At 43.8% G+C, this 15,839-nt stretch overlaps 1 protein-coding gene across 10 annotated transcripts in view; it reads right to left on the bottom strand.

Annotated features, from left to right (window-relative positions):
- The window catches only part of ankrd6b (ankyrin repeat domain 6b), a 71,637-nt gene that overhangs the window by 20,047 nt on the left and 35,751 nt on the right, over positions 1 to 15,839 (bottom strand). For all 10 annotated transcript variants that reach the window (XM_026319324.1, XM_026319322.1, XM_026319326.1 and 7 more), the window contains 2 exons: positions 4,880 to 4,978; positions 4,156 to 4,254 (listed from right to left, as the gene is read on the bottom strand). In XM_026319324.1, the coding sequence (XP_026175109.1) occupies positions 4,156 to 4,254; positions 4,880 to 4,978 (198 nt within the window). The remainder of the gene's footprint in view (positions 1 to 4,155; positions 4,255 to 4,879; positions 4,979 to 15,839) is intronic.

Raw genomic sequence — 15,839 nt, 5'->3', positions numbered from 1 at the left:
GCCTAGACATCGTTTGAGCCTGTTTGATACACTTGTTTCTTTTGGAGTTTTGATTCTGGACTACCTTTGTTCCCACAGTTTAAGTTAAGTATTCTGCCTCCTTCATTTTGTTTTCTGTTCTCTTCCCATGTCCCCTGTTCTTGTGTCGCTGTCTAGTGTCTTGTTCTTTGTCCTTGTGTTTTCTCGCCCTGATTTCCTGTAGCCTTGCTCCTTGTTTCCCTGAGTATCTGGTGCGTCTCCTTAGATGTGTGTGACCCAGACCTTCTAGCCCTGTTAACCTAGTGTCTATGCTTCTGTTCTCAGTGTAGGCTGGTGTGTCTCCCTCTATGTGTGTGTGACCCAGTCTACCTCATGTCCCGACCCCCTGTCTCTATGTTCATGTTTCCTCGTAGTCTGGTGCGTCTCCCCAGTTGTGTGTGACCCAGACTACCTCATGTTGTAACTCCCTTGTTCTCTTGTGGTCTGGTGCGTCTCCCAAGTAGTGTGTGTGACCCAGACCTTCATGCCCTGATTCCTCGTTCTCTCGTTCAAGTGTCTGTGTGATCTGGTGCGTCTCCCCTGGTGTGTGTGACCCAGATCCCTCCAGCCTTGTGCTCTCGTGTCCATGTCATTGTCCTAGGTTCATGTTTTCACGTAGACCCTCGTGCCTTGTTTCCTTGTGTCCTGTTCATGTTTTTTTTGTCCTAGTTACCCTGCCTAGACCTGTCCCCGTTTTGCCTTGAGTTTTGTTCTTGTTTTGCCTAAGCCAGTTTAATAAAGTCCTGAGTGGAACCATAAGTACCTGAGTGGGCGTATCTTTGGTCCGAAACTTATATCAGTTTCCCGAAACCTGACACTGCCAGGGAAAACCAGAGGGGACAGTGAGTTGACTCCTGTGAAGCAACTAGATCTACTCCTGCCCTGCCATAGAGGCTCCAGATCTTGTGTACCATCTCTGGGTGGAGATGCCACTCCCCCGGAAGAGATGCCTGCCGAGAAAGGGAGTCTGCGAGCTGGTTCCCCTCTCTTGGTAGGTACATTGCCCACAGACTGGACAGAATCAGGGTAGCAGACACGTGCTTATACTAACACATTGTTATGGTTGGTGCGTTCCCCTACGGGCCCCTGTGCTGTCCTGTGGGGCAGGCATCTGTTGTGACAATTTCCCTCCGGGACACCACAGTGCACCCATGGGACACCCCTGGACATGTAGGTCTCGCTCCGCCAAGGAGCTAGGGCATGGAGACAATGCCCTGATACCCAGAGCTTCTGACACCTGTGAAGCTTGGCATCCAGGTCGAAGCTGTTCAGCCATCTCTGAAGGGGGCGCAGAGACAGCAAGCCCAGAGGTCAGTTTGCCCAGAAGACACAAGAATGTGATGTAGGGCAGTGACCTGCCCCGTCTGAAGCAACAGAGAACCCGGTGTGGTGCTGGGCGAGCCATCATGGAGATCGTGTCCAAGGCCACTCCGATGAAACTCGCGGTCTGACAGGGAATCAGGCAGGTCTTCTTCAGATTGACCCGGAATCATAACCGGGCCACGTGGGACAGCAGGCGGGCAGTGTCCTGAGTTGCCTGAGCATGAGACGGGGCGCAGAGCAGGTAATCATCCAGGTATGGCAACAGCTTCATACCCTGGGCTTGCAATGGGGGCAAAAGCCGCCTTTACACACCAGGTGAACACCCGTGGTGAGAGCGAAAGCCAGAATGGGAGCACCCTGAACTGTCAGTGGTGTCCCTGGTATGCAAAGTGGAGGAACCGCCTGTGAACGTCCCTGCCTGCGCGCCGCATCCAATGTTGCTGGTAAGATGAACGTCCCTGCCTGCCCGCCGCATCCAATGTTGCTGGTAAGGACCATTGGTGGGGTGAGTTCTAGGTGGGTCTACATGGGTCTACGTGGGTCTACATGGGTCTACTCAGACCCAATGGTTGGGCTCAGTGCCTCCTCAGTGCGTGTGCGCACCAAGCCAGCCTCCGCTGCATTGTGCATGGACACCAGGACTCGACTATCGGCTGAAAGCCGTGACCAGGCTCCGGGGTGCATCCAGCAGGCATGTAACTCCTTCAGATATTCCTTGGAAGGGGAAACGAAAAAAGCCGTACCTGAAGAAGGCACTGTGTGGGACTTCTATTTGCAAGTGCTCCAGAGCTGTGCGCATGAGGCATTGCATAGAATTATCACCTGTGTCACTCAGTGAACTCCGACCAGAGGAAAATGAGCTCGCTTCTGAAGCCCGAGAGGCCCCCTCCTCAGTATCCTCCAGAAATTGGGAGGCCAAGGTGGCCAGCGAAAGGACATCGTTTTCTGGGGCTAAAGAGCATTGGGCGGAGAGGACAACCCTGCCGCCGCTGCTGGAGGGTAAGGGTGTTGAGGTAAGAACATAGATCTCATCTCAGCTAATTCCGCGGACAGCCGCTCGACCCTTGAGGAGAGCCCACGTCTGGCTTTTGCCCTCTTCCTAAGGAGAGATGTGGTAACCGTGGGCTCAGCCAGGTGCTTTGACCGCCAAGGTGGAACTAACGTCTCCCGCCCTGAGGGGGGGAGGTCACCCTCACTTGCTGACGACAGCAGTGCCAACCTAGCTACTCTCAGCGCTTGAAGCATGTAGCTGCAATTCATGCATGGGTTGTCAGACAGGCCGTCCCTTAGGTGATGAGGACCGAAGCAGGGAGGGCAGAGGTCATGGCTATCATCAGGCTGAAGTGCATCCCCACAGGTCGCACTGCAGTGAGCCCCATCCATGATGAGAGGTTTCGCTGTCTGCACCATTATCAAGCAGCAGGGGCTGAACAAACCTATTAGCCAAGCCACCGAAAAACAATGGGCTGAGGTGGCAGGTACTTCCCTGACGGTGCAACAGCACACTAATGAGAGATCCAACTGGGAGCGGGGAGCGTGAACGCTGCCGTCACCAGCAGAGGTTTAAGTTACTCTACTGTCTTAGAGACAGAAAACAACTACGCGTTTCGACTGCAGCGAAGAAACGATGCGTCAAACACAAAGTGGAAGAGGGGAGCGCAAACGCAACTGTCTCCAACAAATGCTCAAGTTACTACTAAACAGACAACAACTTTCACTTTTCACTGCGTTTCAACCACAGTGAAAAAGCTTAACACCTATCACAGCGGAGCATAGGTAGCGGAGCATAGGTAGGGGGAGCATTGTGCCCCCTTTCCCAGCTGGCTTCCTAGGTAACGTTATAGCATGAAAACTAAGTGTTAGCACCGTGGCTGGGGAAAATGGACGCGCACTCCGCTTCTCCGACCAATGGGGTCACGGAGCTCCTAGCAACTGTCAAGGATGTGTCGCTTGCTACGCAAGTGGCACCCAATGCGAACCGCGCACAAGAAGAAAAGAGGAAAAGAACCTCGGCTAACGTTGGAATATATATCACCTCTGGGGGTCATCCGGGGTCACAGGTGACCTTTTTGATATAATTACTCAAACGGCGCATGCATGAAGGGAACATTCAGTGCTTGCAGCACCGCCCTCTGGTTAGGAAGGATGAAATAGAACTGAATTGAATTGAATTGAATTGATCCAGTCCGATTTCGCATGGAAATTATGATAATGCAATATGAAATTTGTGTTTGTTTCATGTTTTAATTTTCTGAATGCTACAATCTCTTCATAGCTCTATACAGATCTGTTTTGGTCTGCTGCTATTTTACTAAGTTTACATACTGTAGTGGTTTTTTAATGTAGCAACGTTTCTACCTCATTCAGGCATGATAATTAAAGATTTTTTTCAAAATTTCAATGTGTTTAAATATGTACAAATTGAAAATGGATAAAAACAGATGGATGGAAACCCACCAATCGAACAGTCTCAAAAAATAGTTTGAAACTATGAAAATCGCAGGTTTTGATTCTTGTAACTCTGAAAAGAGTAAACCAATCACTTAAATTTACTACTGAATTGAATCTCATTTTCCCGTTTTAAAACCACAGTTGAAACTTACAAAATGTACTTTCAAAACTTATGGAAAGTTATCCCAACTTTACCACATACTTGTGCAGCTGTATCTAGACAGCAGCGATGAGAGACAGTAAGAATCCTTCAAGCAGAGAGACACTGGTAACAAAATAGAAATGTGTGCTGGATGAAGAAAGGCGAAGACAGAGCACAAACAAAGAGCATTAATGTTTTAGAAAGCAGCCACAGGCACTCACATTGTTGCAGATGCAGCTGTCTGCTCCTGCCTCCAGTAGCAGACGTACTGTCTTCTTATGATTCAGAGCAGCTGCCATGTGTAGCGGTGTGTCTCCAGCCTAAGAGATGGTGGTGTGAGTGTGAATCCTTTATTTATTCAGAACCCCAAGACATACTGATAAACATTCAAGAGATTTGCCTTCACTCAGTGCCTTATTTCATTTGAAGAATGTGCAACTACCCCTACTGTAGCAATTTGTACCAGAATTAGCATGAATACATCATCCTTCATGGTAAACAAACATGCATTCATGTATTAAAGACCTACAAAATTCCATCAATTTATCAAATTACAAAGCAGATAAGTGTCTGGAGAGTTTTAACTCTGAAAAAAAAAAAGCATGCTGTGAAGTCTATAAGTTGGGAAAACACCATCTGTAGATTTATTCTGCTGAACATTTCATGCCAAAAGAAGTCATGTTTAAATAAATTCTAAAGTGGTCTGAAATGTAGCCATTTTGAATTACAGAAGTTGATTTTACTATATTTTGTCATGCATATTGACACACATAATGCCTAGTTTTAACTGTACAATAATGCACCAGCCAACCACATAAAATTATAATGATATATTATAACACAGGAAAATGTTTCACTCCAGAGCTCTCTGCCAACTGTACAATAGCCCCAAAAGATTCTTCAGCTTTAGTTTTTTGTTCATTTTCTGTCGAGTCAGTAACTCACCAGGTTCTTCTCAGACACGGAGCAAAAGGCTCCCAGCAGGATGCGGATCACAGTCACATGGTTGTAGCGGGCTGCCACATGCAGACATGTATCCCCTCCCTGAAATGATGTAGCAATTTGATGTGAATGTAATTTCACATGAAACTATTACATCCGATTTAAAATATGGCACAGCAAAATGGGAAAATTAATTATAAAACTTTTTTATGCTTTCCTTAGTAGCTGAAACTTTGATTTGGTTACATTAGGTCAAGTCTGAGGTGCTTGCTGTATTGTGACATTACTAACATATAATGCATAATGACATTACTGCTTTATGCAAACAGGTTTAATATGGAATAATTAATTGACGATACATAGCATATACAGAGAAATAACAGTATTCTGACAGAGAAACAGACATTTTTGTTTGATTTTAATAGGAATTTAGCATCAGTGTCCTCTGGAACATACCCGGTGGAGTTTCCACACTTTGACTAAACATATGGCTGCTGATGGCAAAACATCAGTCTATGTAATAGGGTTTTAGCAGATAAGTAATTTACTAGAATTGGACATAGTTGTTACATTTTACAATTAAACTGAATTTAAAAGTAAGACAGGTTTATGTCTATTTTATATTGTCTACTTTGACCAAACTGAAGAATATGTGTCCCTTTTGTTCCAGTTGACAGTAGTACAGTATGTCTGAGCAGTGATCCTCCTGGCACATACATTATACTTAAATGTTAAAGGCTCTCACTGAGAGGTGAGGCAAGTGAAACTTTTAACAGTCAACAGTATTCAGTGTAAACACCTTTAAATCAATGGCTCCAAACTAATAAGTAAACCATTTGAGGTATATAGAAGTGCATCTCAATAAATTAGAATATCATCAAAAAGTTGATTTATTTCAGCAATTCCATTGAAAAATATTATATAGATTCATTACACACAGACTGATATATTTCAAGTGTTTGTTTCTTTGAATTTTGATGATTTTAACTTACAGCTAATGAAAACCCGAACTTCAGTATATAAAAAGTTCAATATTAGAGACTCATGGTGTCATACTCTAATTAGCTAATTGACTCAAAACACAAAAAGTTTCCTGAGCCTTTAAATAGTGTCACTGTGGTTCAGTAGGTCACACAATCATGGGGAAGACTGCTGACTTGACAGTTGTCCAGAAGACAATCACAAGAAGGACAAGACACAAAAGGTCACTGCTAAAGAAGATGGCTGTTCACAGAGTGCTGTATCCAAGCACATTAATAGAAAGTTGAATGGAAGGAAAAAATGTGGTAGAAAAGGGTGTACAAACAACACACATAACCACATCCTTGAGAGGATTGTGAAACAAAGGCCATTCAACAATTTTGGGGAGATTCACAAGGAGTGGACTGCAGCTGGAGTCAGTGCTTCAAGAGCCACCACGCACAGACATACAGTGGGTACGGAAAGTATTCAGACCCCTTTAAATTTTTCACTCTTTGTGTCATTGCAGCCATTTGCCAAAATCAAAAAAGTTCATTTTATTTCTCATTAGTGTACACTCAGCACCCCATCTTGACAGAAAAAACCAGAAATGTAGAAATTTTTGCAAATTTATTAAAAAAGAAAAACTGAAATATCACATGGTCATTAGTATTCAGACCCTGTGCTCAGTATTGATTAGAAGCACCCTTTTGAGCTAGTACAGCCATGAGTCTTCTTGGGAATGATGCAACAAGTTTTTCACACCTGGATTTGGGGATCCTCTGCCATTCTTCCTTGCAGATCTTCTCCAGTTCTGTCAGGCTGGATGGTGAACGTTGGTGGACAGCCATTTTCAGGTCTCTCCAGAGATGCTCAATAGGGTTTAGGTCAGGGCTCTGGCTGGGCCAGTCAAGAACGGTCACAGAGTTGTTCCGAAGCCCCTGCTTTGTTATTTTAGCTGTGTGCTTAGGGTCATTGTCCTGTTGAAAGGTGAACCTTCGGCCCAGTCTGAGGTCCTGAGCACTCTGGAAGACGTTTTCTTCCAGGATATCTCTGTACTTGGCCGCATTCATCTTTCCTTCAATTGCAACCAGTCATCCTGTCCCTGCAGCTGAAAAACACCCCCACAACATGATGCTCCCACCACCATGTTTCACTGTAGGGATTGTATTGGGCAGGTGATGAGCAGTGCCTGGTTTTCTCCACACATACCACTTAGAATTAACACCAAAAAGTTCAATCTTGGTCTTTCATGTGTCTTGCACTGAGGAGAGGCTTCCGTCGGGCCACTCTGCCATAATGCCCCGACTGGTGGAGGGCTGCAGTGATAGTTGACTTTGTGGAACTTTCTCCCATCTCCCTACTGCATCTCTGGAGCTCAGCCACAGTGATCTTTGGGTTCTTCTTTACCTCTCTCACCAAGGCTCTTCCCCCACGATTGCTCAGTTTGGCTGGACGGCCAGGTCTAGGAAGAGTTCTGGTCGTCCCAAACTTTTTCCATTTGAGGATTATGGAGGCCACTGTGCTCTTAGGAACCTTGAGTGCTGCAGAAATTCTTTTGTAACCTTGGCCAGATCTGTGCCTTGCCACAGTTCTGTCTCTGAGCTCCTTGGGCAGTTCCTTCGACCTCATGAGTCTCATTTGCTCTGACATGCACTGTGAGCTGTAAGGTCTTATATAGACAGGTGTGTGCCTTTCCTAATCAAGTCCAATCAGTTTAATTAAACACAGCTGGACTCCAATGAAGGAGCAGAACCATCTCAAGGAGGATCAGATGAAATGGACAGCATGTGAGTTAAATATGAGTGTCACTGCATATTTCAATTTTTCTTTTTTAATAAATTTGCAAAAATTTCTACATTTCTGTTTTTTTCTGTCAAGATGGGGTGCTGAGTGTACATTAATGAGAAATAAAATGAACTTTTTTGATTTTGGCAAATGGCTGCAATGACACAAAGAGTGAAAAATTTAAAGGGGTCTGAATACTTTCCGTACACTGTATCCAGGATATGGACTACAACAAAAAGGACTGGACTGTTGCTCAGTGGTACAAAGTCCTCTTTTCAGATGAAAGTAAATTTTGCATTTCATTTGGAAATCAAGGTCCCAGAGTCTGCAAGAAGAGAGGAGAGGCACAGAATCCAAGTTGCTTGAGGTCCCGTGTGTCTCCAGTGTTTCCACAGTCAGGTTTGGGGAGCTATGTCACCTGCTGGTGTTGGCTCACTGTGTTTTAGGAAAGGCAAGGCAAATTTATTTGTATAGCACCATTCATACACTACACAATTCAAAGTGCTTTACAAGGCATATAATTACATTAAAAGCATTGAAAAGAGCATTTAAAAACAAAGACATTTAAAATAAAATAAATTTAAATCAAATAAAGTAAATTAAAATAAGATGTAAAAGCACATTAAGAAAACAAGGATGAACAATAATTTAAAGGCAGCAGTAAACAACAGTGTTTTCAGTCCTGATTTAAATGAGCTGACGGAGTTTGAGCAGACTTCAGGTGTTCAGGAAGTTTGTTCCACAAGTGAGGAGCATGGTAACTGAATGCTGCTTCACTTTGTTTGGTTCTGGTTCTGGGAACACACAGTAGATGTCAGGATCTGTGTTTTGAGTTCCTGTTTTGTGCTTTTATTTTGTAGGTTCCTTTAGGATTTGGTTTTGTTCTGTCTTGTTCCACTTTACTTTGACCCAATTAGTTGATTGTTTTCACCTGTGCCTCGTTTGTGTTCTTCCCTTCATATACCTTTGTTCAGTCACAGTTCCGATTGCCAGGTCATCTGCCCAACATGCTTTGTTCTGTGATTCCTGTCAGATCTGTGTTCACTGCTGACTGCTCACTGCTCAGAACTGCCTTGCTTTTTCCCCTTTTTGGATTTTTGATCATGGACTGCCTTTTGTTCTCCCAGTTTTAAGTTATCTGCCTCTATTTTGTATGTGTTTTCTACCATGTCTCATGTTCTTGTTTAGTCCCCTTTTTGCTTGCCTCGTCTCCCTGGTGTTCATGTTTAGTCCCCTTTATTCATGCCTTGTCTCCCTGGTGTTCATGTTTGCCCCATTCATGTCTCAGTCTTGTCGTGTGTCTCCTGCTTTGTAGTGATGGGCAAGTGAAGCCTCATGAAGCACTGAGGCTTTCCTGACAATTGTGCCGAAAAAGATTCAAAGCTTCGAGACTTCAGTGACAGTGACATCTGGTGGACAACTGAAGCAATAGCAACCTCTAAAGAGCACGAATGAAGCACTGGCACTGTTTCAATCCCATGACAGCAATAAAAGTTCAGACCTCTTGAAATCAAAATGATCCCAAACTTTAGAACGTCGCTTATTGGTGGGACTCGCCATGAAACTTGCCAAAATACTCACTCTCACTTTCCAAATCCTGAAGCAGAATGATGCATCTTATATAGCTGGTATGGCACCAAACCACTCAAATCTGTCAAACCTGTCAATTCAATTCAATTCAATTCAATTTTATTTGTATAGCGCCAAATCACAATACAAATCATCTCAAGGCACTTTACAAAAACTAAAACTAAAAACCCAACAATTCCCTTATGAGCAAGCACTTGGCGACAGTGGAGAGGAAAAAACTCCCTTTAACGGAAGAAAAAACCTCCAGCAGAACCGGGCTCAGTTTGGGCGGCCATCTGCCTCGACCGGTTGGGGTGAGTGGATAGAGCAGAGAGAAAAGAACAGCAACAATAAACAACAAATAGACACTGCAAGTTGGTGGGGCCAGTAACTGCACATCAGCGATAAACAGCTCCAGGACCAGGGACACCTGCAGAAGGTACAGAGAGAGAGAGAGGGAGGGAGAGAGCACAAACTAGGGGAGAGAGAGAGCACAAGGTTAGTAACATTCAATGGTGGAATATACATGAGGTGGGAGAGAAGAGTGGGAGTGGGGGGGGGGGGTTAGGGTAGGGGAGCTCAGTGCACCGATGGTCCTCGGGCAGTCTAGGCCTCTATAGCAGCATAACTAACTAAGGGATGGTTCAGGGTTGCCTGAAGCCAGCCCTAACTATATGCTTTGTCAAAGAGGAAGGTTTTAAGTCTAGCCTTAAAAGTACAGAGAGTGTCTGCCTCCTGAACCCAGGCTGAGAGCTGGTTCCACAGGAGAGGAGCTTGATAGCTAAAGGCTCTGCCTCCCAATCTGCTTTTGAGAACTCTGGGAACCACAAGTAGGCCTGCACTCTGAGAGCGAAGTGGTCTATTGGGATAATATGGTACTATGAGGTCAAGCTGTCATTGCCTCAGAATGCATTGAAACGCCATGAGCCAATGACACACACTGAAAGACTATGAGCCAATGAAAAGTTTTGAAACGTTCCTTGGTGTTTGTTTCCCCTTGCAGTCTGGTGTGTCCCCGAGGTGTGTGTGACCCCAGACCTTTGATCCTTGCCTGTTGTTTGTTGGGAGGCTGGTGTGTCCCCGGTGTGTGTGTGACCCCAGACCTTTGACTTTTGTCTGTGTGGAGTCTGGTGTGTCCCCGAGGTGTGTGTGTGACCTCAGACCTTTGATCCTTGCCTGTTGTTTGTTTGGAGTCTGGTGTGTCCCCGGTGTGTGTGTGTGACCCCAGACCTTTGACCCTTGTCTGTGTGGAGTCTGGTGTGTCCCCGGTGTGTGCGTGACCCAGACGTTGCACCCCTGAATTCGTTCCCTTGTAATCTGAGGTGTTTTTCCGAATGTGTGTGTGACCTTGATCCTCCTGTCTCGTCCCCTTGGCTCGCGTTGTCTCGTCCCTCTCGTTTGTGTGCCTATGTCCCTTGGTTCCTGTGTTCATGTTTTGGCTTTTTTGAGTTCTGTTTTCAATCACTTCTGTCTTGTCTGTATTGAACTGGAGAAAATTCTGGTACATCCATTCTTTGACTTGATTAATACACTCACATAATGAAATTACAGGACTATAATCATGAGATGATACTGATATATAAAGTTGGATGTCATCTGCATAGGTATGATTCAATTCAATTTTATTTGTATAGCGCCAAATCACAATACAAATCATCTCAAGGCACTTTACAAAAACTAAAACTAAAAACCCTGGTAGTCAGTGTTGTAGTATTCCATAATCTGAGCAAGGGGCAGCATGTAGATATTGAATAAGAGAGGTCCAAGAATAGACCCTTGAGGAACCCCACATTTAATTTTTGTTCGCTCAGACTCGTAATTACCAAGTGAGACAAAATAGTCTCTATCTTGTAAGTAAGATTTTAACCAATTTAACACTGTGCCAGTAACTCCCACCCACGTTTCTAGTCTATCAAGCAGCACATCATGATCAACTGTGTCAAATGCAGCACTGAGATCCAGTACTAAAACAGAGGTTTTGGATTCATCATTATTCAAATGTAAATCATTTAAAATTTTAATAAGTGCAGTCTCAGTGCTGTGGTGTGCGAGAACTCCAGACTGAAGTGCATTAAAAAGATTGTTTTGCACCATAAAACTCTGAATTTGTTGAAAAACTACTTTTTCAATTATTTTTCCCAAAAATGGAAGACTTGATATTGGCCTGTAGTTACTTACTGCTGAAGCATCTAGATTAGGCTTTTTAAGAAGAGGTTTTATAACAGCAGTTTTTAAGGCCTGGGGAAACTGCCCTGACTGAAGAGAACTATTGACAATCTGCAATACACCTGGAGCTAAGCTGTTAAAAACATTTAAAAAAAAATTTGTTGGTAAAATATCAAGGCAGCATGATGTAGATTTTAATTGTAGGGGGTGGTAGGTGGTGGAGGTCCCTCAGGCTGCCCTATCCAAATGACTGATGAAACTCAGGGCTCTAAAACACTTCACTGGCTTCCTGTCACTGGCTTTATATTTTATGAACAGCTACTTAGCTGCCATTGAGGTGCTGCCATTGAGGTGCTGAGGTGAGTAGCTGAACATCCGGGTAAGCGAATCACTTTTGTCTTGCAGGCGTGTCGTGTTGTGTGTGTTGTGTGGTTCGTCTGCAGACTGGCGGCAGACTAGCTGTGGTTTGGCACACCTGGGAACCGGCTAGACTTTGAACGGTTCACTGGCTGCTGCATTCCGGTGCTGGTCGGGTACCTTTCTGTTTTGACCGGTGTTTGTTGCTATTTCCTGACTTAGCGCTCGTTGGCCTACCGGTTAGCTTAGCTAGCTAGTTAGCTTGCTAACATGGCCTCTCCCTCTCTCTCCTGCTCGGTGTGCCACATGTTTAGTTATTCCTCTGCCTCCTTTAGCGATAATGATACCTGTATTAAGTGTAAGGTTCTGTTAGCCTTGGAGGCGAGGATCACTGATTTGGAAGCGCGGCTCCGCACCTTCGAACAAAAGCCAGCTAGCCTAGCCCCGTTAGCTGGTGTGGAGCCACCGAGCTCAGGGTCTGTTAGCGGTCCAAGGGCAGCTCCGGAGCAGCCCGGAGAATTAGCCTGGGCGACGGTCCGACGGAAACGTACTCCTAAGCAGAAGCCCACGGCTCATCACCTGCCTCTTCACGTTTCTAATAGATTTTCCCCGCTCAGCGACACACCCGCTGAGAAACCGACTCTGATAATTGGCGATTCCATAGTCAGGAACGTGAAGCTAGAGACACCAGCGACCATAGTCAAATGTATTCCTGGGGCCAGAGCGGGCGACATCGAGTCAAATCTAAAGCTGCTGGCTAAGGCTAATCGTAAATATGGGGAAATTGTTATTCACGTCGGCAGCAATGACACTCGATTACACCAATCGGAGGTCACTAAAATTAATGTTGAGTCGGTGTGTAACTTTGCTAAATTAATGTCGGACTCCGTAGTTTTCTCTGGACCCCTCCCCAATCTGACCAGCAATGACATGTTTAGCCGCATGTCGTCGTTCCGTCGCTGGCTGTCTAGGTGGTGTCCAGCAAACGATGTGGGCTTCATAGACAATTGGGCCACTTTCTGGGGAAAACCCGGTCTGATAGCGAGAGACGGCATCCATCCCACTTTGAATGGTGCAGCTCTCATCTCTAGGAATTTGGCCGAGTTTCTTAGCCGACCTAAAGCCTGACAATCCAGGGTGGGGACCGGGATGCAGAGACTCAGTCTAAAACGCTTCTCTGCAGTTTCCTTAGAGCCGCCGCCCCCTTCAAACCACATAGAGACTGTGTCTGCCCCTCGAACATATAAATCAAACAAATCAGAAGTTAACAGAAGAGGAGTTATTCATAAAAACTTAATAAAAATTAAGACCACTCCTCTTATTGAACAGAAAAACAGAACTGTCAAATGTGGATTATTAAATATTAGGTCCCTTTCTTCTAAATCTCTGTTAGTAAATGATTTGATAACTGATCACCAAATTGACCTACTTTATCTTACTGAAACCTGGTTACAGCAGGATGAATATGTCAGTCTGAATGAATCAACCCCCCTCAGTCATAAAAATTATCATGTTCCTCGAAGCACAGGTCGAGGTGGAGGAGTAGCTGCAATCTTCCAGTCAAACTTATTATTAAACTTTCATCCTCAGAACAGTTATAACTCATTTGAGAGCCTCACTCTTAGTCTCTCACATACAAACTGGAAAACACAAAAACCAGTTCTACTTGTCATTTTGTACCGTCCACCTGTTCCTTACTCAGAGTTTTTAACTGAATTCCCTGACTTCCTGTCTGATTTAGTGCTTAGATCAGATAAAGTCATTATAGTGGGAGATTTTAACATTCATGTAGATGTTGAAAATAACAGCCTCAGCATTGCATTTAATTCTATATTAGATTCAATTGGTTTCATTCAAAACGTTAATAAACCCACCCACTGTTTTAATCACACCCTTGATCTTGTTCTGACCTATGGCATCGAAATTGAACATCTAATAATTTTTCCCCCAAATCCTGTTTTGTCAGATCATTCTTTAATAACTTTCGAATTTAAAATGATGGATCATGCAGCGTCTGGAAGAAAATTCCACTACAGCAGATGTTTATCCGACAACGCTGTTAATAAATTTAAGAAAATGATTCCATCTTTATTTGCATCTATGCCAAGTATAAACATAGTGGAGGGCAGCTGCCTTAATCCTACTCCCTACCAAATTGATCATGTTGTTGACAGCGCTGTAACCTCACTGCGTGAAACGCTTGATTCTGTAGCCCCTCTGAAAAAGAAGTTAGTGATTCAGAGAAGACTAGCTCCATGGTATAATTTACATGTTCGTACCTTAAAGCAGGCATCACGAAGGCTGGAAAGGAAGTGGCGTTCCACAAACTTAGAGGAAATTTTTCTAGCCTGGAAAAACAGTCTACTAACATATAAAAAAGCTCTCCGTAAAGCCAGAACTGCATACTATTCATCACTAATAGAGGAAAATAAGAACAATCCCAGGTTTCTTTTCAGCACTGTAGCCAGGCTGACAAAAAGTCACAGCTCCGTTGAGCCCAGTGTTCCCTTAGCTCTCAGCAGTGATGAATTTATGAGTTTCTTTACAAATAAAATCACAACTATTAGAGATAAAATTCAGCAGATGCTTCCTATACCTGCAATAAATGAATCTTTTACTACAGTAGCTCTTGAATCATCTGTAGGACCTCAGTTATGTTTAGACTGCTTCTCTCCCATAGATCTCTCTGAATTTACATCAGTAGTTGCTTCATCAAAATCATCAACGTGTCTCTTGGACCCCATCCCGACTAGACTGCTTAAAGGCACCCTGCCATTAATGAACTCATCTTTATTGGACTTGGTAAATTTATATCTAGTATCAGGCTACGTACCACAGGCCTTTAAGACTGCAGTAATCAAACCTTTACTCAAAAAGCCTAGTCTTGATCCAGGTGTCTTGGCTAATTATAGACCAATATCCAACCTGCCATTTATTTCTAAAATCCTAGAAAAAGCTGTTGCTAAGCAGCTATCAGACCACTTACACAGGAATGAACTATTTGAAGATTTCCAATCAGGATTTAGAGCACATCATAGTACAGAAACAGCACTGTTGAAAGTTACCAACGATCTTCTCTTAGCCTCAGATAATGGACTTGTTTCGATACTTGTCCTCCTAGACCTTAGTGCAGCATTCGACACCATTGACCACAACATCTTATTACAGAGACTGGAGCATGTGATTGGTATCAGAGGAACAGCGTTAAAGTGGTTCCAATCCTATTTATCGGACAGATTCCAGTTTGTTCATGTCCATGATGAACCTTCCACACGAACAAAAGTTAGTTATGGAGTTCCACAAGGTTCTGTGCTAGGACCGATTCTGTTCACCCTGTACATGCTTCCTTTAGGATATATCATTAGGAAGCACTCTATTAATTACCACTGCTATGCGGATGACACTCAGTTATATCTATCTATTAAACCTGTTAACACAAACCAGTTAACCAGACTTCAAGCCTGTCTAACTGACATAAAGGCTTGGATGACCAGTAACTTTTTACTTTTAAACTCGGAGAAAACAGAAGTCATTATATTTGGGCCTAAAAATCTCAGAAATAACTTTTCTAAAATTATAGCTACTCTAGATGGCATAGCCCTGGCCTCCAGCACTACTGTAAAAAACCTTGGAGTTATTTTTGACCAGGACATGTCCTTTAACTCACACATAAAACAAATTTCTAGAACTGCATTCTTTCACCTGCACAACATTTCCAAAATTAGGAACATCCTGTCTCAACATGATGCAGAAAAACTAGTCCATGCATTTGTTTTCTCAAGGCTAGATTACTGTAACTCATTACTATCTGGATGTCCTAATATCTTAATAAAAAGCCTCCAATTAATCCAGAATGCCGCAGCCAGAGTCCTGACAGGAACTAGCAAGAGAGATCATATTTCTCCTATATTGGCTTCTCTTCATTGGCTCCCTGTAAAATATAGAATAGAATTTAAAATCCTTCTTCTCACATACAAATCCCTTCATAATCAAGCTCCTTCATACCTTAAAGACCTCATAGTACCATATTATCCCAATAGACCACTTCGCTCTCAGAGTGCAGGCCTACTTGTGGTTCCCAGAGTTCTCAAAAGCAGAATGGGAGGCAGAGCCTTTAGCTATC

Source organism: Mastacembelus armatus, chromosome 24, assembly GCF_900324485.2.
Source record: "Mastacembelus armatus chromosome 24, fMasArm1.2, whole genome shotgun sequence".
Lineage (NCBI taxonomy): Eukaryota > Metazoa > Chordata > Actinopteri > Synbranchiformes > Mastacembelidae > Mastacembelus > Mastacembelus armatus.
The sequence above is the reverse complement of the archived record's forward strand: the minus strand, read 5'-3'. Positions and strand labels throughout refer to the sequence as shown.